Genomic DNA, 27,619 nt, shown 5'->3' on the forward strand with positions numbered 1-27,619 from the left:
CAAGATAGGAGGTTTTCTCAGTAATATAGTGGACTCTCCCTCCTTGGGATGTATTGAAGCAGAAACTAAGTTGCTATTTGTCATAGCCCTAAATGGCGTTTTCCAACTGTGATTTTATGGCAGATGGAGAGATAAATGTACACATTAAGAGGTATAGGAAGGTATTTCTATACTGGTTCTTCAAATTTGTAGTACTAGTAGCTTTACTCATACAGTAGTATATTCAATTATAACATCATAATTAAAATGAGTCTCTAAACTAAACTAAAAAGTCCAGGGCATATATACTTATCCTTAAACATTCTAAATAAAAAATAAGAATGGATGTATTTAATTTAAAAAAATATGTTCCTTGGGATTCAAATCATAAAAATACTTTAGATGCTCTAGATCAGGAGTGTCAAACTCTGGTTGTCACGGTGGCCTCACGTCACATATTGTGACTTCCACCCCCCCTTTGCTAAACCGGCCGTGGCCCCATATGACACATCTGGCCTGCGGGCGGCAAGCTTGACAGCCCTGCTCTAGATTCTACATAACCATCTCATCTTTCATTGTGCCTCCCCTTGTCTAGGATGTTTGTAGTTTTGCCCTTTTTGTTCTTTTAAATGTGATTGTTTATGAACTAAGGAAAATTAGTTCATAATTACCACAAGGTGGTAGATTTAAGAGGCAAAAATATTTCTCTACCTAGGGTATGGAGTGCTTACAGAAGGCCCACCACAAAATGAAACAAAGAATAGTCTGATGTTTCTGCTTTGGAAGTTTGGCTGCTTATTAAGATTCCAACAATGCTAACTTTAGGAGAGAGATGTTTCATTTTTCAGATTTATCTACTATATAGGATGGTTTGGACTATATATTTGCATTACATTATAGCTTTCAATTTCTTTTGGAAATGAGTAGTTTCCCCTCTGTTTCTCTTTTAATTCCATACATAATAATTGACTAAATCTCTGAACCCCTACTTAAGGCTGGTGGTGATATATTAAATTGTTGGCTCCACTTCTTCAAACAATCTGGGAATCTTAGGAAACATTAAATTTCTTAAGGCAATAATAGTGCCAATTTCAATAAAGGAGACAATCAATTAAATAATTATCATGGGATTATCCTGTTGTCAATCATAGGCAAGGTATTTATGAAAGTAGTCCAAAAATGCCTTCAGAAGAGAACAAGTCAAGAGTTTCTGTCAAGAGGATGCTGTGTCCAAATTTTGTATTATAACAATTGCTCAAGGAACACACCAGAAGTGGAAAGCTCATAATTGTGTTAATGAATTGTAGGAGTCTTTGGTAATGCCCATTAATCAACACTACAGAAAGCACTCACTTCAGAACATATGCTTGCTAAAACCCTATGCTCCCTGCTGCTGCTTTTTAAGGGATCATGAAATTCTATTTGCATGAATGGCAAAATATTCAAAGATTCACTGATCTAAGGCAAAACTGCATTGTATTCCCTTTGTTGCTCAACATCGTGATTGATGCAGTCCTACAGAAAATCCATGCCAGTTAGTGTGGTGTCAAATTTGGACAAGATGGATTCATCACAGATTAATGTTTGCCAATGACAGTTTGATTTTTGCAGACAATGCAAGAGATGCTTGTGACATCCTACTCAGTATAGAAGTTTCTGCTTATACAGATGGGCCATCAACACTGATGAGACCCACTTTGAAAGAGTTCATCTTGAGCAAGTTGAATTATTTAAATATCTTGGCTCAATTGTTCAAGAAGAGAAGGTAACCACTACAGCCAATATCAGCAACTGAATCAGCCAGGCTGCCTCAGCCTGTAATGGTGTCTAAATATTACTATCAAAATGTGCAATAATCCAATAATTTGAAAAAGCTTGAAGCTTTCCAAATTCATTGCCTATCCCTAATTCTATATAAGGAATTTGAATTTATAACAAACTACAAAAATGAAATAAAGAATGGTGTTGTAACCAATTTATGATAGTTGATGAAATATAGACGCATCAAACACACTGAATTGGACACATAAAAATCCTGCTATTATAGTTATAATTGTTAGAGAGCTTAAATCCAAAATTGAATTGTAAACTCTAAAGACTTTTTTAAGATGTTAAATGCAAAACTATACAAATGAAAGTTTGCTCATATTTAAAACAAATACATAAAGGAGAAAGAAATAACACTTTAAAGCAATACTCAAGAGCCTCAATGGTTTTTAGAAGCCATACTTTTTATTATAATTAATTTCAAAATCACATTTCTTTAATAATGTTGTACATATTTATATTTTCTTTTATTAAGTAATTTAGAATAATACAGAAGGGAAGGCGAAAAACATTATTCTCATGTTTTACTGTCAATTCCATCCAGTAGAAAAATCATATTATCCGTTTCAGTTGACTATTGTCAAATTATTACTCTTATTGTTACTGCTCCTCCTCCTCCTTTTAGCCCAAAGGTTCCATATTTCATTGCTGCAGAATACAGTAAATTTCTTTCTACTAATGTTCAAGCTTATCAATAATTAATTTGTACTTAAAACTCTTATATAGACTGAAATCCTGCCTTTCTTCCTATTATGAATGGAATCTTTGATTCCATATTAACCACACAGGAAATACAGTGTTGGTGCAATAACATGCCTGACTCAGAAGGTAGCGAATCCAAAGAGAGTGACTCGCCAAAGAGGACAAGCTGTGATATGAACAGGAGACGTCTATAAAACAAGTTTGTTGTTTTTAAAACACGTTAAACAAAACTATTGGCATGACTTCATCATCTTCAAAAGAAAAATGCTTAAGAAAAAATTAACCCATTGCTCTTAATAGCATTTAATTTACACAGCTTGAGTATCCTTCCTGTTCATATGTTAAGGGAAGTTCACAGAACATTATTAAACATCTTTAATTAAAATAATGATTCTTGTATGAAAGGAATTAATTTATCATAAATATTATCAGGGCTGCTATCTAATAATTCTATCAATGACATATTTTCAGCACACTTTTATATATACATATAGCAATAAAACAGCCCCCCCCCTGATGCACAATTCAAGGAAATGTACTGTCTGATCTTGTACTTGTTTAATTAGGAGTAAGGTCCAAGTTAGCATACATGGCTATTGTTTTTATTAATTTTTTTGTTTTGTTTTATTTAGAAAGGGCAATTGGGACCTATCTGATATAAACTATTTGTCTATCCTAAGAGAAATGCATGTAATATTTCAAGAGAGCTGGTAACACAGATTTTTAGGAAATTATTTCCTTTGACGTTACCCATTTCCCTCTACTTGGCGCTCTCCAAATGTGTGAGACTTCAGTTGCCACAATTCTTAACCAGCATAGCCTATATAGCTAGGGAAGTCCCATGAATCTGGAATGTATCATCTTGGGGCAGCTGTTCTTTTTTCTAAAGATTTCCAGCATGACCTTTACCTTTTTAATAGCAGCCACAGTTCAGTTTTGACTGCACTACTCAAGGCAAGCCCAAGATCTGTTTCCTCTATAGACATTGCCTATATATACCCATGCTTATGGTAAATGGCAACAGTATTTTTAACACCTTCTCCTGCATCTTAGAGAAATTATTATGGGCTCTAAATTACTCAGAAATAACTTTGCATAACCAGGAACCTTGGCCATCTGACTGCCCAGCAAATCATTTTTTAACAAACCTATTTGGACTGTTTTTAATACTGAATCTTTTTATATTTCTCAAATAGAAAAACTGTCCATTTCTGATTTTTTTGCTTCTTCTTTTATACACAATCACTGGTTCATAGTATTGGTTTATCCTATACCTGCTACTCATAAACCATTATTGACTAATTTGTCAATTCATTTTCAAATATCAAAGTACATTATGCGTACCATCTTCTGTTGTATCAGTAACACCATCAGAATTTTCTTTGCTGTAATTACAATAGAGGGGAAACAAAGAGATGTATATCAATTTACATTACGCTGCATGACAATTTATATGAGAGTTACTAATTTCACACTGAAATAAAGAGGGCAACAAGTGAAATAAATATTTTTAATAGTGTATAAATATACCAAATCAGTTACTTCACACTACTTTTGCACACTGGAAATATAAGCGTTCAGCAAATTCAATTACATTCATCTAGGTTATGAGTGAGGATCATGTTTCTTATCTTGTATAAATTTAAGCTTTGTCAAAAAAAAATCTATCTCAATTTTCATTTCTATACCATGTACACCATCTTCTACTATCAACAATATGCATTTGCCAACTAAAGTAACTTTCCAAGTGTTTGATGAAATGTAGTACTGTATCCAGTGTATAAAAATATATGTAATATAAAGTAGTTAATGATGTATAATAGACCTTTTTCTCTTTTGTTGCAACAGACAACTTGTTTCCCTTCACTTGCCTTTGATACATGTGTTCTTGTTTGCACAGAACCTGCTATTGGCTAGGGTGATATTGTATTTCTTTTTTCTCTGCAGTCATGGATAACTCACTATTGAGCAAGAAGGGAGAAACAAATACTTAGCAAGGTCAATATGGAAGAGATCCCTTGGGGGAAAAAGAACCAGAGGCCCATGCTGCAGATGACCAGTTATGATTTAACATACTTTGAGATGAGTAAATGATTACACATTACTTTAAGAGAACTTCCTTATAAGATAATTAAGAAAACAGAATTGCAGTTATATTTGTTTTTTTCCTCATTTGTAAAATTACATATACAGGAAAGAACAATTTCAGTAATGTTTCTACTTCACTAGCTATTCAGTCTATAAAAACTGAATGCTGCAATCTAAACGGATGGGATACTGAGTATTTCTATTCTACTAAGAAGTATACGTATTACTAGCTATTAAATGATACAAAAATTTAAAAAGGGTGCTTGCTGACACTATACAAATGTCAGCACTATTAATTGCCACCATTATACAGTATAGGTGGAAAAGTGTTTAAACAGATATTTCAGATGCTAGAATCACCTATGTATTTATACGAATAAATCCTTTGGTCCTTTTAAAAAAAAATACTGTACATGAAATCAAAAGATTCAACAAATAGCCAGAGAAGGCCAGTGTGAAGAATGATGTTTGGAACTTGCATTTATAAAGCACACTTAATAAAACTATAGCAATAATTCACAAGATGGGATTGAAAACAGAAAATGTTATATATTTTATCTCACCTCTGCTTCTGTTTCCCAATTTTTCAAAAGCAGTATGGAGGGGATTTATGATCTTCAAATTTGCTGATCTCAAAACATAGAACAGTAGCTAGGAGTCACTACTTCCTGACTGGATGGACATAGACTTGCTTTCCTAATCTGTCATTGGTATTAATTCATAGCTCCTCCAAGGACATTCTAGTATCTCTTTGAACCCATTCATCTGCTTTATCCATTCTCTTCTCCATCTATTTCCCTCAACCCTGACAAGCATATTAGTTTTTCTAGGCCTTCATCTGCATCTATCACATGCCCAGATATTTCAGTTTCTACTTGTTGAGAGGTCATTCTTTATTTTTTCTAGGCTAAATTTATTCCAGCTACCTTCTCTTACTATCATTTTATAATGTAACCATTGTATATATTAAATAAGAGAGCATTTTTGTCTTGCTCCATCACCAACAATTCTTGCAACAGCTTTTCACTGCACATTCTCTTGTATCCCCCTTCTTTTGTACAGTCATATATACCATTTTTTTGCAATCTCAAAGCCAGTCATATTTTCTATGACATAGAGCTGTTAATAATGTAATAATAATAATCCCTCTTCCTCTAGAGCTACAGACATTTCAATAGGTTCTTTTCTATTTGACAGTAGACATATACAATGGTGTAGTATATATTTAAACTGCAGTTGTTTTCTGTTTATTGCCAACAGTACAGAACCTCACAAAATCTTTTTTGAGTAACATTCACATTATTCTTTCATAATGTGTGGGATGGGGGAGAGATTTTGCCTAGGGAATGATCAGATAAAAGGGGAGGAACCTGCAACTGAATGACAGAGAAAAAAAGTGAGAAAGGATACACCCTACATAATCAGGTGGTAAAAAGAAAAATGGGAGATTTGTACTTTCCGACTTGTAAGATTCTGTTAATGCAGCCTTACAAAAAGTAGAATTAGTTCATCTTGTGTTTCATATCTGGTATATTTGGGAGGCTACTCAGATGGACTCATGCTTTGTAGATAATAAGGACAGTGACCATGATGGAAATATGCAAGAATAGTTACTTAGGCAAAGTGATTGAAATGTTTTTTAAACCCCTGAAAACAAAATAATATTCAAAAATCAATCAGACAGATTTTTAAACCTCTCTGATTCATAAGGAGTATAAGGGAGGGAAATACAGCATGAGCAGACTTGTTAGATTCTATTGTTACAACCTGTCTCAATGAAGGTAGTTCGACTCTTCCTATGGAGTTGATCTCTTGATTTGGGTTACCTAATGCAGCTACCAGTTCTAAAATCTATGGTATTATGTAATTATTTAAAATGGCCTATTTCAGTTTACCTAAATTATTTATTCATAAAATATCCATTTTAGCATGCTTTGCTTTTGCTTTGATAAAATCATTATTTTCATAGTTTATGATTCTCATATTCCATGTTCCTATTATGCGTTCTTGTAAAGAAAAAAAAACCCTACCTTTTCAAAACTGATATGCTGAGTTGCCTGATTTCTTTCTGCTTTAATATATTTTATTCGCCCCAGATCAATGTATGGAGTTCTTTACTCTCCCCCTCCACTTAAAAGACCACTTTCCTATTGGAGGATGTTGCATCATTTAGCATCCAAATGCAAACCAAATGTTACAGCCATTTTTTTTTTTACAATATTCTTGGCAAAGATAGAGAAGTGATTTGCCATTGCTTTCTTGTGAGTTTGACCTCCGGAATTCCTTTTCATAGTTAGGATGGTGTCATACATGCTCAACATGTTATGACATATTTTTTCTTAAAAGACCAATTAAGCCCAAAAGCTGGGAAGCACATTAAAGTATAATTTAGAGGGAAAGGGGAAAGCAGAAGCTCCAGCATTTTAAAGCAAAGCTTCAAAGAATTGCAGATGTATCTTAAATAAATCAGATCAGCTACTGTCAAATAGGACTGAACTGGAGCACCGGGGAACTGCCAGAGGACTGGAAAAGACCTGATGTCGTTCCCATCTTCAAAAAAGGGGGAAAAAATAGATCCAGGAAACTATAGACCTATCAGCCTGACCTCAATACAGGGGAGGTTCTGGAAAAGATAAGCAAGCAATGAATTAGCGAACACCTAGAAGTAAACAAAGTAATAGCCAAAAGCCAACATGGGTTTGTCAAAAACAGATCATGCCAGAATAATCTTATTGCATTCTTCGACAAATTGACAAAATTAGTGGACCAGAGGAATGCTGTCGATGTAATTTACTTGGACTTCAGCAAGGCATTTGATAAAGTAGACCATAACCTACTACTAGATGAAGTAGAAAAATGTGCGTTAGATAGCATCACCACCAGATGGATTCATAACTGGCTGACCAACCGAACTCAATGTGTGGTCCTCAATGGAACTGCATCCACATGGAGGGAAGTATGCAGTGGAGTACCCCAAGGCTCTGTTTTAGGCCCAATACTCTTCAACATCTTCATTAATGATTTGGATGAGGAGATAAATGGGGAACTCATCAAATTTGCAGATGACACCATGATGGCAGGAATAGCCAACACTCCAGAATATAGGCTTAAGATACAGAAGAATCTTGACAAACTTGAACATTGGGCACTATCTAACAGAATGAAATTCAATGGTGAAAAAAGTAGTTCTACATTTAGGCAAGAAAAACAAAATGCACAAGTACAGTATAGGTGATACCTTGCTCAATAGTAGAGCGATGTGAGAGCGATCTTGGAATCCTAGTGGACAACCATTTAAATATGAGCCAGCAGTGTGCAGCAGCTGCCAAAAGAGCCAACACAGTTCTAGGCTACAGAGGGATAGAATCAAGATCACATGAAGTGTTAATACCATTTTATAATGCCTTGGTAAGGCCACACTTGGAATACTGAATTCAGTTTTGATCGCCACGATGTAAAAAAATGTTGAGCTCTAGAAAGAGTGCAGAGAAGAGCAACAAAGATGATTAGAGGACTGGAGGCTAAAACATATGAAGAACGGTTGCAGAAACTGGGTATGTCTAGTTTAATGAAAAGAAGGACTAGGGGAGACATGATAGCAGTGTTCCAATGTCAGACCCTCCTGGAGGAAATCCAGGACTTGAGGGACCGTGGCCCTGGAGGGGGTCACATGGGTGGCCTGGCACCAGGAGACAAACGTCTCCCAAGTGGAATTGTAAATCCTGTTGGTTGACTGTCTGCGGGAGGCCTTGATGGCTCTGATCACCTTTTGGGACAGGAGGGTGCCTCTCAGGCGCTCCTGCTCAATCTCCACATGGACAGTTGGAGCCACTGTGGATCTGGATGGACCAACTTTCCCTGTAGCAATCTCACCTCCCCCCGGAAAATCTCCACGGTCTCCCCGCCGACAGACTCAGCAGGTCCTCAAACCAAGCCCTCCTGCGCCAGTAGGGCCAGGAGGGCTTGGGCCTGCTCTCTGACTACCTTCTGGATGATCCCGGGAAGGAGAGGTGGAGGGGGAAAGCGTACAGCAGCCCGACTGGCCACTTGGAGCAAAGGGCATTGACCTCCTCCTTTTCCCGAGCTGGGAACTGAGAGAAGAACCGCGCTAGCTGAGCATTGGATGGAGTGGTGAACAGGCCCACCACTGGTCTCCCAAACCTCTGGTAGATCCTCTGGAAGAGCTCCTTGGACAGACTCCACTCTCCGTTGTCTACCGTCTCCCGGCTCAGCCAGTCCGCCTAATGGTTGTTGATGCTGGTGATGTGTTCCGCTCGGATGGAGCACAGGTGTTTCTCCGCATAGTATCCCAATGACATCGCCTCGGTGTGCAACGCCCTGGATCGTGTGCCCCCCTGTCAATTGATGTGCGCCTTTGCTCAACATTGTCTGTTAAGACGAGGACATGATGACCACCTACTGAGGTTTGGAACTGTCATAGGGCAAGATGGACTGCCCGAAGCTCCAGCCAATTTATGTTGTGTTGAAGGTCGTTCTTTGACCACCGGCCCTGTGCCAGCTGGGAGCCTAGGGTTGCCCCCCATCTGAACAGGCTGGCATCCGTTGTCAGTATGAGGCACTCTTGTTCCCCAAATTTGCAGCCCTTGAGCAAAGCTGGGGACATCCACCACTTGAGAGACATCAGCACCTGCAGCGTCGCTGGTACCTTGAGCGTCAAGTTGCTGGAATCGGCCCTCTATTATGGCAGCAGCCTCCATTGGAGCATCCTCGCATGTAGTCGTGCCCACTGGACCACTTCGATGCATGAGATGAACTTTCCCAGCAAGCTGGAAAGAAGGGCTATGGGAACACAACGATCCTTCCAGATCTGGTTAACTTCAACAAGCTGGACCTGCGGTCCGGGGAAAGAATCACTCGACCCAGCCGGGAATCAATCACCGCCCCCAATGTAGGATTCGGGTGGATGGGGAGGGAGTACTCTTCTCGAAATTAATCGAGAACCCTAAGCCCTGGAGGGTGTCAATGACCTGCTGAAGGTCTGACCTAATCTGAGCAGGAGATGCCCCCTGGACAAGGATGCCATCCAGGTAGCAGAAAAGCCTGATGGGAATCTCCCTCAGATGGGCAGCCGCTACCGCTAACACCTTGGTAAAGGTCCTGGGGGCTGAAGCCAACCCAAACGGTAGAGCCCTGTACTGGTAGTGAAGCCCTAAGAAGGAGAAACGAAGAAAACGCCTATGCTCGGGGAGGATGGGGATGTGCAGGTAGGCCTCCGTGAGATGTAGTCCCCCTCCCAGATCCCTGCCAGAATGGACTTAAGGGAAGCCATCTTAAAACATCTATACACTAAGAATTGGTTTAGGAGCTTTAGGTCTAAAATGGCTCTCCATCCCCCCCGATGATTTTGGCACTAGGAACAGGTTTGAATAAAACCCCTTGCCCACCTGGTCCTCAGGGACTCTCTCTATGGCTGCAATGTCGAGCAGGTGCTGCATGGCCTGCCGCATCTGCTGGCGCTTGTCAACGTTCTTGGCCAGGGGGAACACCCAGAAACAATTGGGAGGAAGGGAAAGGAATTCCAGGCAGAGACCATGGGTCACCATACTGAGGACCCAGGCATCCATGGATAGCTCCACCCAGGCGTCTGCGAACAGAGCTAGGCGGCCACCAATGGGTGAGGTTGTGGGCAACCTACTTGCCCCGGCAGAAGGGGCGACCACCCCCTCCTCGAAAATGCCATTTGCCCTGAAGCTGGAAGCGGGGTCTGTCCCTATTGAATCCCCAGTCGGATGGCCTATCCGCCCTGCCCCCCGGGTACCTGCTCTGGTGGGTGTCCTGTTCCTGTGATCGCTGTGCTGACCTGCAATAATAGGGCGTGGACCTCTGCTCCGCCTTCTTGGTCGATGTTGGAAGCGCCTTCTTCTTGTTCTTATCCTCTACCAGGATGGGTTCAAGGGAAGTCCTGAAGTGGGAACCCACTGTGTAGGCAGCTGTTGCTAGTTGCCACTTCGCCTTGTTGTCCGCCTGCCAGCCACGGAGCCACAGGAGGCTGCGCGATGTGACAGATGATGCCATAGCCCTGGAAGCAAACTTCATGGCATTTAAGGTAGCGTCAGCTGAGAACTGAGCAACCGCCACTAACTTGCTGATGTCCTGGTGTAGGCGTACGTCCTCTGGTTTAATGTGCGTCTGAATCTGCTCCATCCAAAGGATGGCTGTATGGTTGAAAAACAAGGCGGAGGCCGCCGCCTTAATGGTCCAAGCCAACAACTGGAAGGTCTTCCTGAGGATCATCTCCACCTTCCTGTCCTCTGCCTTTAGGTTGTCTGCCACATCCTTGGGTAACAGCAATGCTGGAGCAGCCAAGGCTATCACCGGCGGATCCACAGAGGGCACCTGCAATGCTTGGGAGAAATCTGGTTCAATGTTATAGAACCATCTGTCATTGCTGCCTGGGGTGGGGAAAGCCCCAGGTGTCTCCTGCTGTCTCTTAACTACTTCCAGGAAAAGGTTGGGAGCAGGAATCTCCTTCTTAACCTCTTTGGGCTTGGAATAGACCGTGCCCTGTGGCTTCCTTGCTGGCTCACCTGCCTTGACCCCCTTGCCCTCCCCCCAGCTGAGCAGTGGCACGCGCCTTGCGTAGGAGGGACTGGAATAAGTTAGGAGGGAACAATCCCGTGAAGGCTGGAGGTTCAGGCTCCAGTTCCTCCTCGTCCTCAGAGAGATCTGGGTCATGCTGCGCCTTGTCCCCCAGGATAGACCCCTCACTTCCAAGGACGGGGACCCAGGGCGGCGGACTGGCTGGGAAGGGACCTGTGGCTGGGCTGATGAAGAGCTGGGGATCGTGACCTCACCCTGAGAGACAGAGCGAGGCACCTGGTGCTGCATGCTTGCAGCCACACCAGATGCAATGGCTCTTTCAATGAGGTTCTGAAGACCCTCCATATCCAAGGAGTCCCAGCTGGATGCCCCAGGCACCTGACTATGGCTGGGGATAGTTGTCAGGGTTGGCCTGGATGGATCTCTACCTCCCAGCTGAGTCTCTAGGGATAGAAACCCAGGCTGGTTATCTACCTGGTCAAAATCCTCCATGGAAAGGGGAGGGGAATGGGCAACCCTCCCCCCATTGCACTCCCTCAAGGAATTTGGTGACCTAGGAGGAGAATCCTGCCTGGAAGGGCTCCCTAGGGGTGAACTGGACCTGGAGGGAGAGGGACTGATCCTGCCCTGCAGAGCCCTCAACCTCTCTGCTCTGGAGAAAGTTCTCACCAAGGCCCTATGCCTCCTAGCTTCGTCTCTTCGGCTGGCACAGGAAGGGCGAATGTCAGCCAAGGCTTTAAGCCTGGAAGAGGCAGTGCGACGTTGCCTGGTGGAAGTCCCCTCCCCAGGAGACATGGGGGGCACTGGGATCTACCTGCCATCACACAACTACTTACGACCACTCCTTGTGCTTCATGCGATTCGCTCCTCACCCCCACCTCCGCAGCTAGAATGGCAAGGTCCTTACTCCTTTCGTAGCGCGCCCTGAATTTTAAACCACCGGGGCACGTTTTGGGGTTGCTGCGGCTTCTCAGGGAGTCTGCTGCTGTCACGCTGCTTCCCAGCCACCTCTGCCACTCCTGGGGCTTCCTGTTGCTGCAGCGAGGCGGGCTCTCTTTTTAGGCTTCTGGGCTGTTGGGCTGGAAACCAGAGCCCTTTAGCCCCCACCGGCGCCAATCTGCCCTCTCAGGGCTCCACGTGGTTGCCGGCCAAAATGGCCACCGGGCCAGCGACCCAATAGCAGTAGACTTATATACCGCTTCATAGGCCTTTCAGGCCTCTCTAAGCGGTTTACAGAGAGTCAGCATATTGCCCCCAACAATCTGGGTCCTCATTTTACCAACCTCGGAAGGATGGAAGGCTGAGTCAACCCTGAGCCGGTGGGATTTGAACCGCTGACCTGCTGATCTAGCAGTAGCCTGCAGTGCTGCTTTTAACCACTGTGCCACCGGAGCCTCCAAGCCTTGAGATTTAACCCTCGGGTAGCTGGAAAAACCGCAGCTATCGACAGGGACTTACTGGGAAGTGAAAGAAGGATCTCCTTGTGAGAAGGAAGCAAGTTGAGTCGAGGATGGTCCAGAAAAGTTGAATCAGATCAGGAGTCAAGAATTTAAAACCTCTCTTTGGCCAGATTGGATTGAAACTGGAGTCAGAGGAGAGGAGCCCAGAGGCATGGCTTCAGTTTCAACCCAATCTCGAGGCCAATTGGCTGTGATAATACCATCTCTGGACCATCCTGTAAACCCACTCTGGAAAACTGAGGAGAAATTTCCTGTCAGGGAGAACAATTAATCAGTGGAACAGCTTGCCTCCAGAAGTTGTGAATGCCCCAACACTGGAAGTCTTTAAGAAGATGTTGGATAGCCATTTATCTGAAATGGTGTAGGGTTTCCTGCCTAGGTTGGACTAGAAGACCTCCAAGGTCCCTTCCAACTCTGCTATTGTACTGAAACAGCTTTCAGAGTAGCAAATGCATTACAACCTAGGAGTCATCAAAAACCACTTTACATAAAAAATATCAGGTTTAAGTTCAGAGTATACTTTAAAGACCAATGTGGATCTACTTTCATTCCCCCCCCTCCCCAAATTGTCAGGGTTTCAAGATCTACTAATAAATTTGAGTGAATTTCTCAGAGAAGGCAAAGCACTTTATACAATATGAAAAAAAAATACTTTTACCGTAGGAAGTACATTTCTTATCTGTACATCTGCTATCCTTTTTGGTGGATTCCAGAAGCCCTCAACAATTTTCACCATAAAATACCGCTAGAAGAATTTCTGTTCGCTTTTATAGGGCCAGACTTTTGTCTGACGCTGTGTTATGTTCCGTTAAAAACAGCTCACGTTTAATTTGAAGAAAAAAAATACGCTCTCCTTTTTTAGAAGAACTGTATTGTTCTTCCTGAACTGTATTGTCGATTGCAGCCACACCTGCCTCTCGGGAGAAACGGTTTTCTCACCTCAATTTTAAACAGGGGTCCCCAAACTTGGCAATTTGAAGACTTGTGGACTTCAACTCCCAGCTGGCTGGAGAATTCTGGAAGTTGAAGTCCACAAGTCTTCAAGTTGCCAAGTTTGAAGACCTCTGATTTAAATAATTCCAAGGAAGATGAATCCACTATTTCCGAAGAGGTTTGCTAGGAAACAAAAGCTGCTTTCCCCCACTAACGTCTTACTTAGGCGAATACCTGCTTCCCCCCCCCCCCCCACTCACGGATTCCGGGCTGCCCTCTGGAGTAGCGACGACCAAGTCTGTCTTACACGGATCACCTTTCCACATACCTTTAAATTTCTCGTGTCTGGAGGCTAACCTAGCTAGTTCCCCACCACCCACTTGCGATCCCCCCTCCCCAATCAACTACACCCGAGTTCTGTTACCGGTAATTAAAAAAAAGGATCGAAACCTGAAATCTCACTTGAGATTCCCTATCAGGATTCGATCCTTTTTAATTACGCGGGTGACCGCGTAGACCTGTCAAAAAGAGGAGCAGCCCAAGCCTTCTCCTTCCCCTCCACGCGAAAAGCGCTCCTCCTCCTCCAATGCCCCACCCTGCCACCCCGCCAAAACACCTTAGCAACAAGAGGTGAACCAAGCACGCACGCCTGCGCCTGCGCCTGCGCCTGCGCCCGCGCCCTCCTCCTCCCCCCCCTCCCCGTCTCCTGTCCCTGTGTGGAAAGGGCGGTCTCTTCCGGTTCATGTAGGAGCAGAGGAAGCCGGGCGGCCATCTTGGATCATCCGGGAGCGGCGGCGTTGTTGCCGCCGCCGCTGCTGCTGCTAGTACTGTGGCTACTGGTTGAGAGAGCCGAGGGAGCTGGTTTGACGGCGGCAGCAGCAGCGGCAGAGGGGTTCTCTTCTTTCAGTGTTTCCAACCCAGGCTGTGACGGAAGCGTCTTTCTCCTTGGGTCTGAGCCTTCCCCCTTTGGGATAGGGGGTTGGTAGGCAGCGAAGGACTTGGGAGTTCTGGAGAAGAAGGAAGAGGAGGGGGCGCAATTAAGACATGAGAGCCCGAGGCCCGGCGAAGCAATCCGTGTAGAGTTAGAAAACGGCTGAGGGCTTGGCCCGCTTCCCTTTGACCAGCTCTGGGGGGTTGGGGGGGTTGGTTGTTCTTTCGCAGCCGACAGTGGTTGCGCGGAAAGCGGCTGCTGCTTCCCCACTTTTCCTTCCTCAACAGCCTGCTAGTTGGGCTGTACCGTAATTGCTGCAGCGCCTGCCCTCTCCCGGCTCCCCGCTTTTTTCTTTCGTCTTTTAACGGCACCGGACCATTTTTTGCCCCGTTTTTCTTTTGGTGCTCCATGAGAATCTCCTCTAATCTGTCCGTCCCCACCTTCTAAAGACCCTAATCTGTCTATAAGATGATTCCTGAAGATTCCCAGAGGAATCTAATGCTGCATTATCAGACTGGAAGATAGATGAGAAAAAGGGTGGTGGAGAAAATAATCACCCCAAATTTCTCTTCCCCCGTACTACCTTTTCCTTTGATGGTGGCACTTGATAACTGCTATCATGCTGTAAAATCACATTTTTTTGTAAATATATATATGTATATGTGCTCGGAGGGAGGGAGGTGTTAGGATTTTTTTATTTTTATATAATAAATAGTTGGATTTTGCCATTGCAAACGGTGCTTCAGCTAAGTGAATGAAAATGTCTACTAGAACTCCATTGCCCACGGTGAATGAACGGGACACTGAAAACGTGAGTGCACTTAAGGATTCTTCATTAAGGTGTAGTTTCATAGTAACTGAATACTATTTTAATAATTAACGTCTATCATACAAAGTATAAGTGATAATGCAGATCCTTAGATTAATGGGGGAAAAACCTTTTGTCCTCAGTGGGAAAAAACCAACGTAAGTAGGTAGCATATAGAGAAACAGTCTATGTTCATTTAAAATATAGCTTAATATTACATAGAGAATTCTTTACCGCAGCAACCTTTGTTTCATGGAAGCTGAAAATCTGATAATGGTTATTTTTTACAGGTTGTTTGTTGCCAAATGTTAATTGCAAGAAAAGTCTTATGAGGCCTGCCTGTTGTAATAACCTTCCTTTTCTATTGTTTTTGGAATCCTGCTTTTTCTCTCACTTTTTCAAAATAAGCCTCTCATGCTTAAAAAAATGTTTTCAGAAGACAATGGAGAACATACGTTCTTGGACATAATATATATTAGTTGCTAAAAAGAGATCATGAATGCATATGTTGTGAGAAAGAATGGGTCATTTGTTCTGACAGATAATGAACAGTATCACCTACAGTAAATAAGTATATCTAATTTGTATTTCCTTTAACTATTTAAACTTTGATACTGATAGTCAGTTGGGTAATATTCAGTTGTTTCCTTTTTGGGTGGTAGTGAAGAGGAATTATCCATCCTCAAATTGTACATTTGCTAATTTCATGCATATTGAAAAAACGCTATTATGGTCTATATTGGATAAAATCTGGTATTTTTAACAAGGTGTTTTGTGGAAATTTAAATTGAAAAGCAGACTATGTTGAACCCAAGCATTAGTCTTGGTCTGTCACCTTAATCAAAGAAATCTGGTACTATAGAAGAAACATGTTGATTGATAGAGATCTTAAGTCATAAGAAATCTTTCTATCTGTATTTTGTTTGATTGCAAATTAATCGTAAACTAGAAGCTTATTAGGTTCCAAGAAAGGAAGATGTTAAATTCCATTAGGTTTTTAAGTGTAGGAATGATAAATATAGCTGAATGTTTTATAAAGGCTTTTTAATCAATTTGACTTATTATTCAATCAGTTCACTGTTATTTATTGAATATGATTGACCCAAGTTTAGACACAAGAAGAAAATGTGTTTAGAACAATTATATTATCAAGGTTTTGAATTCCCTATCATTGTTGATGAAACTTTTATCCTTTGTTTACTTTAGCTCTTGATACAACTTGCAAAATTGTGTTCAGCAAAGGTTAAATGCAAAAATTCAGCTATAGAATATTTTGAACTTCAGTTCAAGCTTTCAAAGTTTCATTTTATATAAAATTGTTTGGAATTAGATAGGTCTGTAAATCATGGTCTCTGAGAATTATTTAGTAGGATTATTCATATGGACTTTCCTTAGATCTTTCAGTGTTGTTTACATCAATCACTTAATATAATTTAGAAGTCACGTATGAAGATTGCTTTTATTCTCTACTCCAATACATTTAATGAAGTTCCAGAGTATATGAATACTTAAGTAGCTTATTAATGTACCATTGTTATTCCAAAAAGACATTTGTCAGTCTGAAGTATGCTTGTACCTTGAGAAAAAACATAGTATGGGTTTAGAAAATTGGGGAGCAAATTTTCTATGCTTCTTTGTTTCTCAGCATATTATGTGTAATGTATTGTGGCCTGCAAAAGAAGCAGTAGACAAATCTGGCTTGTTGTATGAATGTAACTAATATAATTTTAGCCCGTCATTGATCAAACAAGAATAGAATACACGATTCTTCTTAACACATTTTAAATTTCAGGATGCATATGTATAATTTCAATTGTATATAAACTTGCTTTTTTCCTTAATACCTAATGTTGAAATACTTCCTCATTGTAAATTGGCAACTGTAGTGGAGAAGTTTTAAGTGAAATAGATTTAAAATGAAAAGCACCTTATCAAATTCTTAGGAATGCAGTACTTTGTTATTTAAAAGTTTCATTTACATTCACTGGGAGTTTAGGATTTTTATTTGAGTTGTATTGAACAAGTCTTTGTAGTCTGATTCAGAAATAGTATGAGACTATAATGAGTAGGCTTGCACATCACACCAAGACTAAAATAAATAACATTGCTTAATACTACACATGAATTTAGGTTTCATTGTGAGATTCTATATACAGTGCTTTCATTCATATTTTAACCTGAATAGATGCACATTTGTATTCTAGCAATATTTTTTCACTTGCAACATCTATCCTGGGGAAGACTTTCACATTTAATATTTTCCTTGCCAGTCATAGCTGTCAAGTGTGTGTGTGTAAACCTAAATTTAATGGCCAATCTCTCTTCCAGTTTAATACATTTTTGATACCACTGGAAACATCCCCACAAAATATTGGACCTGACTATTGTATCCAAAGTAGGCTAGACAAGGCATTTTTTAAAAAAAGAGAACCTCCATTAAGTTTATTTAAATATCATTTGCATCATTATGATAAACTAGAACATTTGGGAAAGATGGAGCTCCTTTATATAAATATTCTATTAATCAACAATTCATTTGATTGTACATGGAAATAACTCTTGTTTTACACAATATTCTTAAGAATATTTAACATACATCTATACACCTCATTGTCTTTGCACTGTTCCTAAAATAAACCTAATTTATTTAGATAGAGTGTCAGTTTGGTGTGGTTAACGCATCAGGCTAGAAACTAAAAAACTGTTCCCACCTTAGGCATAAGGCCAGCTGGGTGACTTTGGGCCAGTCATTCTCTCTTAGGAAGAAGGAACTGGCAAGCTACTTCTAAAATTGTTGCCAAAAAAAACTACAGGCTGTTGCCAGGCATTCAAGACACAGATTTGGTTTGTTACTGAGTTTCTTCTAGACTATATTCTTGCAGTGGCTTGGGGCTGCTTTCCCTAGTCTGATATTTGCAGATATATTGCACTGCAACTGCTATCAAGTCTAGTTAGTGCAGTCAATAGCTATGCTAGTTGAACATAAGCACGGTTGTAGTCTAAGACTTCTGGAGAACCCCAGGTTGGGTAAACTTGAATTGTGGCAATTTGGAAAACATTGTTCTTATAAGGCATGTGCTTGGATTGTATTTTTATGGGCACTGTGAACTAACTACACATCTTACTCAATTATTAAAAGACCCATTTGTAGCATGAAATAGATGAAATCAGACTTTGCTATGGCACCGTAAAATGTGCCATAGATCAGTTACTGTGTTTACATTAATAATAAAATGTAAGTGATTTATCAGTATCGCTCTTTGAAAACAATGCAGTATTCCAATGTGGTGCCTTTGCCATACAAGTCTTTCGCAGTAGTCCAGGGACTTCATAGTAAATTATGTACTATTAATTCATAAATCAAACTGCCTATGTTAAGTGACTTGTTTTAAATGATATTGTTTTAAATTATATAGTAGAGGTTAGGACATTGCTATAGAATGTGAATCAAGTGTATTTGCTGATGCATCTTTGTGAATTTATAAACTGCTTCAGTCATTGGCAGTCACAACCAGTATATAATCACATATAATTTATTTTCATGATGCAGTGTTAATGGCTTTTTACTTGGAAGCAATTTCACTAGAGAGCCAATTTGGTCTAATACTTAAGGCATTAGGCTAGAAACAGGGAGATCATCAGTTCTAGCCCTCCCTTAGGCACGAAGCCAGCTGGTGACCTTGGGTCAATCACTCTCTCTCAACCTTAGGAAGGAGACAGTACTAAACCACTTCTGAAAAGCCTTGCCAAGAAAACTGTAGGGACTTGTCCAGGCAGTGTCAGAATCTGACATGATAGAACTGAAGAAAAACAATCCACTGAGTTTATTAGCGATGGAGTTCTTCTATAAATATTAATGCAGTTGTTTTGGAAATGAAAATCAAGCATAAATTATATTTATCATCTTAGGGATACTTAACAGTTATATTCACATTATACAATTTGTATATTGGAATGTGGAAGTTTCACAGCATTTTATTATTGATGTTTTGGGTTTATTCAAAAGCACTCAAATAATATAACTCACTCTCTCTCTCTCTCACACACACACACACACTTGTATAAATAAATAAAAGATTAGAGTTGACATTTGACCTTTACATTCTTAAATTCCCAAGTTAACATATCTTTGGGATTTTATCTCTAAAACAACTTTGGGTGCAAAAAATGACTTCTTAAAATAGCCTTATGTTGCATAAGGTAATAAAAGTAAAGGTTTCCCTTGCACATATGTACTAGTCGTTCTCTAGGGCAGTGTTTTTCAACCACTGTGCCGCGGCACACTAGTGTGCCGTGACATAGTGTAAGGTGTGCCGTGGGAAAATTACTTTATATATAGTCAATATAGGCACAGAGTTAAATTTTTTTAACATTTTCTAATGGTGGTGTGCCTCGTAATTTTTTTCATGAAAAAAGTGTGCCTTTGCACAAAAAAGGTTGAAAAACACTGCTCTAGGGGGCGGTGCTCATCTCCGTTTCAAAGCCGAAGAGCGAGTGCTGTCCGAAGACGTCGCTATGATCATGTGGCTGGCATGACTAAATGCTGAAGGTGCACGGAATGCTGTTACCTTCCCACCAAAGATGGTTCCTATTTTTCTACTTGCTTTTTTATATGCTTTGAAACTGCTAGGTTGGCAGAAGCTGGGATAAGTAACAGGGGCTCACTCCATTACGCAGTGCTAGGGATTCAAACCACTGAACTGCTGACCTTTCTGATTGACCAGCTCAGCATCTTAGCCACTTAGCCACCACATCCCTTTATGTTGCATAATGAAATTGAAATCTAAAAAGATACTTTCTAACACAAATCCCAGAGCTTTGCCTAATGAATGTTATTATGGTTTCATACATAATTTCTAACAATAGCCGAATAAGAAATGACCTAGTTTGACAATTTTATTGATGAATCAGACTTGCCTATGTCTTACTCTTAAGTTGCTATATTTACATTTAAGTGCTGATGACAGTAAGAATGTAGTCTGATCAGTGAATAGACTGATCAGTGAACAGACTTGGCATGATTGAGACAGTATATCAGATTGTGAAAAAGCAGCATTTTTCTCTCTCCTGCAAGTAACAATAAAGCTAGAATGTTCTTTTATGCAAAATAACTCATCTGTTTTAGTATTATTTATTTTGTGCAGAAGATCCCCTCAGTTCCTTGATCCCCTCAATTCCTAACTAACTCACTATTTATTTTGTTATAAGTCCAAGTATTCACATCATGGGAAATGTGGTGCATTTTGAGTACAAGAATGCCCATGGACTCAATTCTTGGCATCTACCAAGTCTCATTTGTTATTGTTTTTTAATTAGAAAAATAATATTGTGAAATTGGCATGCTGTAGAGCAGTGTGCCAGTATCTAGTAATATTCTAATTTGTAACGTAGTTGGCATCCTTTTCCAGCATTCATGCGATTTTGTGAAATGGGGCAGTCATCCAAGTATGTAAAACTGAAAATAAAAATTACAAAAAAAATCCCAAGATTTCAGTGATGAGATCCCATAGGAATATTATATTTTCATGTAAGAATTTAAAAACCTTTTGAGAGTTCAACCACTTTTAATGGTATTTTTTAAATTATTCTTAAGGTGCAGGGCCTGCATACTTGAGGAATGTTATATAAATCTTGGTGGCTGGGGCTGCCATTCTTCTGCATTGTGTCTTGAAGAATGATTCTTGGCCACACTTCCATAAAAAAAGTGAAAAGTAACAAGGTGATCCAGAATGTTCTATGACTCTGAAAGGAATTTCAGAGAGCACATTCATAAGCTTGCCTTCTAGTAAATTGATATTATATAACTGGTCGTGTCCATTACAGTAGCCATTAACAACTCTCCGACATTGACCATGGTATGTGCTCAAATTTCCAAATACACTTCCTACCTCAAAATGGTTGCTGATTGTTAACTCAGGTATTCAGGCAACCCAGATATATGACATAATTTAAGTTTGAAATATGAGTGCTTTGTGATTTATAGTACCTAATTATTATATATCATTTATCATGATGATGTTATACCAATGACCAAAATTAAAATTGCTTCTTAGTTGTTGTAAGCCACCTAGAGTCACTTTGGTTAAAAATGTAATGAATAAATAAATTGATGCAATTAAATGAAAACTAAGAAAAGTACCTCCGAAGATATGACTGTAAGGGCCATAGAAGCTCCTGGGCTATGAGGAGATACATAATGCAAACATTTAATGAATTATTCCCAGTTCTTTCTCTTTGTCACTCTTGTTCTGTCTGGTGATTGCCTATGAATAGTATTTTATACTTTGAATGCATGTATGTGTCTTTGACCTATGCTGTTAAACCTTCATGTGAAATACAGGAAGGAGAACTACATGTTGCTAAATCAGCTGCTTATTTTTATTGATCAATATTGTTTGCTTAGTGGTTGCTGACTATGCTATTCTGCTTGTATTTTTTGTGGTAGTGCAGTAGTTTCCATTCAGATTTAAATATTTGTTGGGAAGAATTTTGTTAACATGTGAATATAGAAAAATATTAAAATATGTATTCAGAAAATTGAACTGTTCATAGTAAAGTGATGATCCTTTGGTAAATACCGCCTACTGAATCCGGTCAATTAGATTAATGGCATTTAATACTGTAGCTATATAAGCTACAGCTACAGAAGACAAAGTGGATCCAGAGAACGGAGGTTATATTGTATTGGACATTGTTTTACTTTTTAAAATGCAGCATGGTTTCTGATTACAAATTCACTGACTGTTTCAAATCTCTCTTATTTTGCTTTGTCTGTTCAATTCCTATAGCTGCTCATGTCAAGCGAGTGTAGTAATCCAATGTGCATGCCTCTCTAGCATATTTCCCTGAGAGATGATTTTATTTACAAAAGAAACTTTATTTTTATCCAAAGGTTAGATTTGCACATGGGAAAAAGCTAAGTAGATAATTCAGCTGTTCAGCAGAAACATATACCATGTTTCCTTGAAAATACAACCTGTCCTGAAACTAAAGCCTTGCCACATTTTTCGCATAGGCAAAACTATAAGCCCACCCCCGAAAATAAGCCCCCTGGACAATCCCCCCTCCTTTGACCAGGAAGAGCACCGCTCGCCGACCTAGCGGTATCCTGAAGGCTCCAAGCCATGGGAACAAGGTGGGAGGCAAAGGCGCTCACGTTGCTTGGTGCTTTTGGGGTACCAGTAGGTCGTTCAGTGGCGCTGGGCCCAGCTGAAGAGGGGGTGCAGCCGGGCAGCTGCTCTCTTGCAAGTGGGCTCCTGAGGAGCCGGGCACAGTCTCAGGGTTGAATGGCTGTGTTGTGCTGTCGCAGCAGCAACACAGCAGCCATAAGGTGACCACACTCTCGAGCAGTTGCCCGGCAACCCCCCTTTCCAGCCGGGCACAGCGCTGCTAACTTATCTAGCGGTATCTGGAAGGCACCAAGCAACGCGAGCGCCTGTTTGCTGCCCCCCACCTCCCGCGGCTCGGTACCTACAGAGCCAGGGCATCGCCGCTGCCCGCCACTTGGTGTTTTTTTTTTCCGATTTTCAAAGCACGAAAGATGGATGCCGCTCTGGGAGTTCCCTCTATGGTTGTGGGCTGCAGAGCATACAACCATAGAGCGTACTCCCAGAGCGGCATCCGTCCTCCGTTGTGGCTTCCAAAACACGGAGGTAGGATATTGCTCTGGGAGTACGCTACCATAGAGCGTACTTCCAGAGTGGCATCTATCCTCCGTTCTTTGAAAGCTGCAAAAAAAAAAAAAACCCAAGCAGTGGGCGGCGCCAGCAGTGGAGATGCCCTGGCTCTGTAGAATTAGCCAAGGGCATCGTGAGCCTGCAAGCTGTGCGAGCAGGGAGCTGAAAAGCCGCTCGCGCAACCCCCCCCCCCTCCAGCCATGCAGAGCTCCATTCACTCACCTAGGGGCATTCCGAAGGTGCTGAGCCACGGGAGGCGGAGGGTAGCGAACAGGCGCTCGCATTGCTTGGTGCCTTCCGGGTACCACCAGATCAGTCAGCGGTGCTGTGCGCGGCTGGAAAGGAGGGTTGCCGGGCAGCTGCTTGCGAGTGTGATTACCTCATGGCTGCTGTGTTGTTGCTGCTGCAACAGCGCAAAACAGCCATTCGACCCTGAGGCTGTGCTCGGCTCTTCGGGAGCCCGGTCGCAAGGGGCAGCCGCCCGGCAACCCAAAAACAATAAGCCCTCCTCTTTAATAAGCCCAAGGCCATATTTCGTGGGTCAAAAAAATAGAAGACCCTGTCGTATTTTGGGGGAAACACGTTATTTTAATGGTCTTTTGTATTAAATGCACCTCAAAATTTCAAGCCAGTGTAGTCCAACATGACTGAAGAGCACCTGATTAGAAAAAAGTAATTGAATGCATAGAAATTAAAAGTGTGCATAGATTATTGCTGAAGATTATCATACTAATATGATTCTGGTATGACATTCTGAAGTTCAGGGTAAAGATGATGATGTGCCATCATTTGATTGTGTTAGCAATCACATGAATTTTCTCCACAATGATCTGTCCCTAACTGGTCCTTCAATTCCTCCAATCATGCAACTATCATTGTTGTAACTGAATCCCCTCTTGCTATTGGTTGATTTCTTCTCTGATTTGCTTCCACCTTTACTGGCATTAGAGCTTTCTCCAGAAAGCTACAGTAATATTTCATATAATGTGAAGTAGGTGAAGCCTGGCCATTTGTGTCTCAAGTGAGTAAGTACTATGGGTTGATCAGGTGCGAATCATTATACTAATCCAAAATTGGCTACGTGTGATGTTATGTTGAAGTATCCCAGGCTTAGTCCACAGCTTAAATCAATCTCGCCTTCTGTTTATGCTAATCTACAGACCAGGTAAACATTGATAGATTGCTGAATGATTTTCAGTATATGGACAATAACTTCTTATTCCCAATTGTTCGGTAGGGTTGTGGTATATATTTGGAAGGTGCTTCGTGAAGCAACCAAACTACTCCTTTGAACCAATGATTGAAATGTCCAGGTGTCATGGCCTCAAAAGCTTGATGTAGTTGATTCAGGTCATTCTCACTGAGATTGCTCCTGAAGTTGGCTCCCACAATATGGGAGTTCTTGAAGTGGCCATGGGAAACCTCTGAGAGGATATGCTGCCTCAACATTTTGAGCAGCAAGTTTGGACAAGCATTTTTATCACTTTGGAAATTACCTGCCAAATGTTTGTCACATGCCTATAATATAAAAAAGGTATCCTCTCCATTTTTTATAATCTCTCAGTGTGTGCTTCTCAGTGTGCTTCTCCTGCATGCCACCTGCCCTCCGTGCATGCGCGCGTGGCCCTCCTCATGCACCCTGCTCATAGCACATCCATGCAGAGACCCGAAGACCAGCTGACTGTTGGGGAACGCATGGAGACGCATGTGCATGCATGGCAGAGCTGAACTGGGGTGACGGCTCGCGTGCCCACAGAGAGAGCACATGCCATAGGTTTGCCATCACGGGGTTAGGCCAAGGAAGAGATGGTGGGGTAGAAGAAAGGTGTGTTTCGGGACGCTAAAGTGTCGTAAATACGGGGGAGCTGCCAAGCACTTGAATTTTGATCATGTGACCGCAGGAGTGCTGCAGTGGCAGAAATTTCAAGGACCAGATCTAAGTACAATTTATTCAGCGATCACATGAAATTGCTGAATGAATACTTGTTAAGCGAGGACTATCTGTACTTACTAAGGAGTTGCAATGCAAAAGAAAGGGATTATATATAGCTCAGTATTTTTGGGACAACAGCTTTTTCCTAGAAATGTCATTTTCCACTCTTTCATGTTGCTGAACTTATCTGCAGGAGAGACTGAGTACACAGTTCAGTAAGCAGAAGGTGTGGAGGGCAAATTTAGTTTTCATCTCCAGGGCAGAGTGTGGAGGGTTAGGGTTAGGGTACACATGATCCATTCACAGTACATATATATTGGCTCATAGTATAATTATTATTATCATATTTTGAAGTAATTATGAACTTGATCTCTGGAAATGATTAACCATATATTCAAAGAGCTTATTATTATACCTGTGTGGTTAGGATAATACACCATAGTCCAAATATATGGATTTTTTCTATTCAGCATTTTATGATAGGTAAGTGTTTTTATAAATAATTTTTTTAAGATGGACGATAAATACAAATTCCTATAAAATACAATGCAGTTTAATTTCCTAACCATTTTATGATAAAGGTTTTTTTTCTTTTAGCAGGTTTATAACCAACCATGTATCTTAACTGTTGATCTCTTAGTATTTCTGTAGAATAGCCAGTAGTTTATCGTGCATGTTAATGATAATGTCCACTTTTAACCATTGTTAATGTGTCTTTATTATAACTTTTTGAAATATGTTTCAATAAAAAGAATATATAAACATCCCTCTAATAAAATTCAGCTGTTCCTTTTGACAAGTTTATTTCTATTTATTTTTCTCTTCTTGCTTTCACTACGCCTATTTCTTAATGAAAAAGGATGCTGGAACATCTGTAGGGGAAAACTTTTGTGAAAAGGTGGGTTATATTTTTTTGTCCAAAAAAACAGGTTTTTTTCTTTCTTCTGAATATATTAACTATCAAATTTATTTTTCTGTTCTTAGTTTGCTGATTTTATTGTAGAAACTACAATTATATCCCGTTGCTAAGAAGAAGGTGGTTAGTAAAATCACCAATACTTTCCATGAATACTTTGTAAGCTTGGATGTTTTGAAAAAGAATAATGAAATAATTGTGAAATTTACAATTCGTATTTACCTGGGATTATGTAATTTATCTAGAATTCTTTACTTTGGATTCTTATATGGGGAGTTTGTCACTTTTAATCTCAGCTACTTATGTTTCCCTACACATTGCTGATTTCTCAATGTATGCTTACTTTAAGTCATACTCTGCATACATTTTTCTGTGAAAAAATATTGTTTGAATATTTTAATGTCAGTTTTCTATCCTGTATCTTGCTTTCTTTTCAGTTTGATTTTAAGACTCTTAGATGTACTCAAAATATTTTGTCACCAGTGGAAACAGTTGAATAATGTTTACTTAATTGAAAGTTAATGAGATCCATTGGAGGTGATAGAAATGTGTCTTAATCTTGTTATCTGGGGGGAGTTCAAGCCAGTTGTTACTGAGAAAATGGACAGAGTCCTTGGAAATATTACCAGTAGTTCTGCCATCTATACTCTGAATCCATGCCCCTCCTGGTTGATTAAGGCCTCCTGGGAAATGACATGGTTGAGTTCAAGCAATAATTAATGTCTCTTTGTAGGAGAGATGATATGGTTTTCCTGAAGGACACCCCCTTCTCAAGAAGCCATCTTTGCACCCCATAGTATTGAACAACTTTTGTCCAGTCTCCAATCTTCCTTTGGGGGGAAGGTTGTTGAAAACTGGCTGGTATACAACTACAAAGGGCCCTGGATAAAGTGAATTATTTGAACCTTTTCAGTTGGGTTCAGGCCGGAGCACAGCACTGAAACAGCTTTAGTCACACTTGTTGATGACCTTTGGAGGGCTTGAGATAGAGGTGGTTTGACCCTTCTGGCCCACCTGGACCTTGTAGCAACTTCCAGTATCATCAATCTTGATATCTTTCTGGATCAGCTTTGAGAGTTGGGAGTGTGAGACACTGTTATGATGATTCTCCTCCTTTCTCCATGACTGGTCTCAGTTGGTGTTGGTATGGAAGGAATAGTTGAACCCTAGGCCCCTTCAATGTGAGTTATATATATGTAGACTAGTAATGTTAGGGCCTTTTCTATGGTAGCCCTTATACCTGTGATGGCGAACCTATGGCACGCGTGCTAGAGGTGGCACGCAGAGCCCTCTCTGTGGACACGTGTGCTGTCGGCAGTTGCTCATTTGGTTTCATGTGGTCTTCACAGACGCTGAAAAACGGCCAAAAAACAGGCATGCATGTGTCGACCACCTGATTTTCAGTTCTCCTAGGCACTGTTTGGAGTGCCCAAACACGGGTTAACTTCAGCTTGCTGCCCAGGGACGGAGTTCAAAGTTCGTGCAGCCACGGCTCTTGCTCCCCTCAGAGGCTCAGTTTTAAAAAACTCAGTCCCCCTAAAGGACACTTTTTTGGGGAGTTCCAGTCTTTGAGCAACAAGTTGGGCTCTCCTAGTTAGTGTAGTGTAGCCTTATTAATTTCTCTTGTGTTTTGTTAGGTTAATTCCTGTAGCTTTGTTGTTTTTGGCTCCTGATCCAGATAAGTAAATCACCATCGGACGCGCGAAACAGGCTGCCTGGAGCGTGGCTGGCTTTCGCGCTGCTGTGATTACAGCAACACCGCGGGAGGCTTGTTCAGCGGCTGCTGGTGAGCTCTTGGGGACAGG

The 27,619-nt window shown here is 40.9% G+C and overlaps 1 protein-coding gene across 5 annotated transcripts in view; it reads left to right on the forward strand.

The window, feature by feature from the left end:
* The first annotated feature begins 14,311 nt into the window (after window positions 1-14,311).
* The window catches only part of MARK3 (microtubule affinity regulating kinase 3), a 67,594-nt gene continuing 54,286 nt past the window's right edge, over window positions 14,312-27,619 (forward strand). For 4 of the 5 annotated variants that reach the window (XM_014059595.2, XM_014059598.2, XM_014059596.2 and 1 more), the window contains exons 1-2: window positions 14,312-15,292; window positions 25,758-25,796. In XM_014059595.2, the coding sequence (XP_013915070.1) occupies window positions 15,236-15,292; window positions 25,758-25,796 (96 nt within the window). In that variant the 5' untranslated portion in view covers window positions 14,312-15,235. The remainder of the gene's footprint in view (window positions 15,293-25,757; window positions 25,797-27,619) is intronic. The other variant, XM_014059597.2, reaches the window with a different exon arrangement.

The sequence above is a fragment of the Thamnophis sirtalis genome, unplaced genomic scaffold, assembly GCF_051295495.1.
Source record: "Thamnophis sirtalis isolate CommonGarterSnake01/CBP01778 unplaced genomic scaffold, rThaSir2_p1.2 scaffold_1, whole genome shotgun sequence".
In the NCBI taxonomy this organism is placed as follows: Eukaryota; Metazoa; Chordata; class Lepidosauria; order Squamata; family Natricidae; genus Thamnophis; species Thamnophis sirtalis.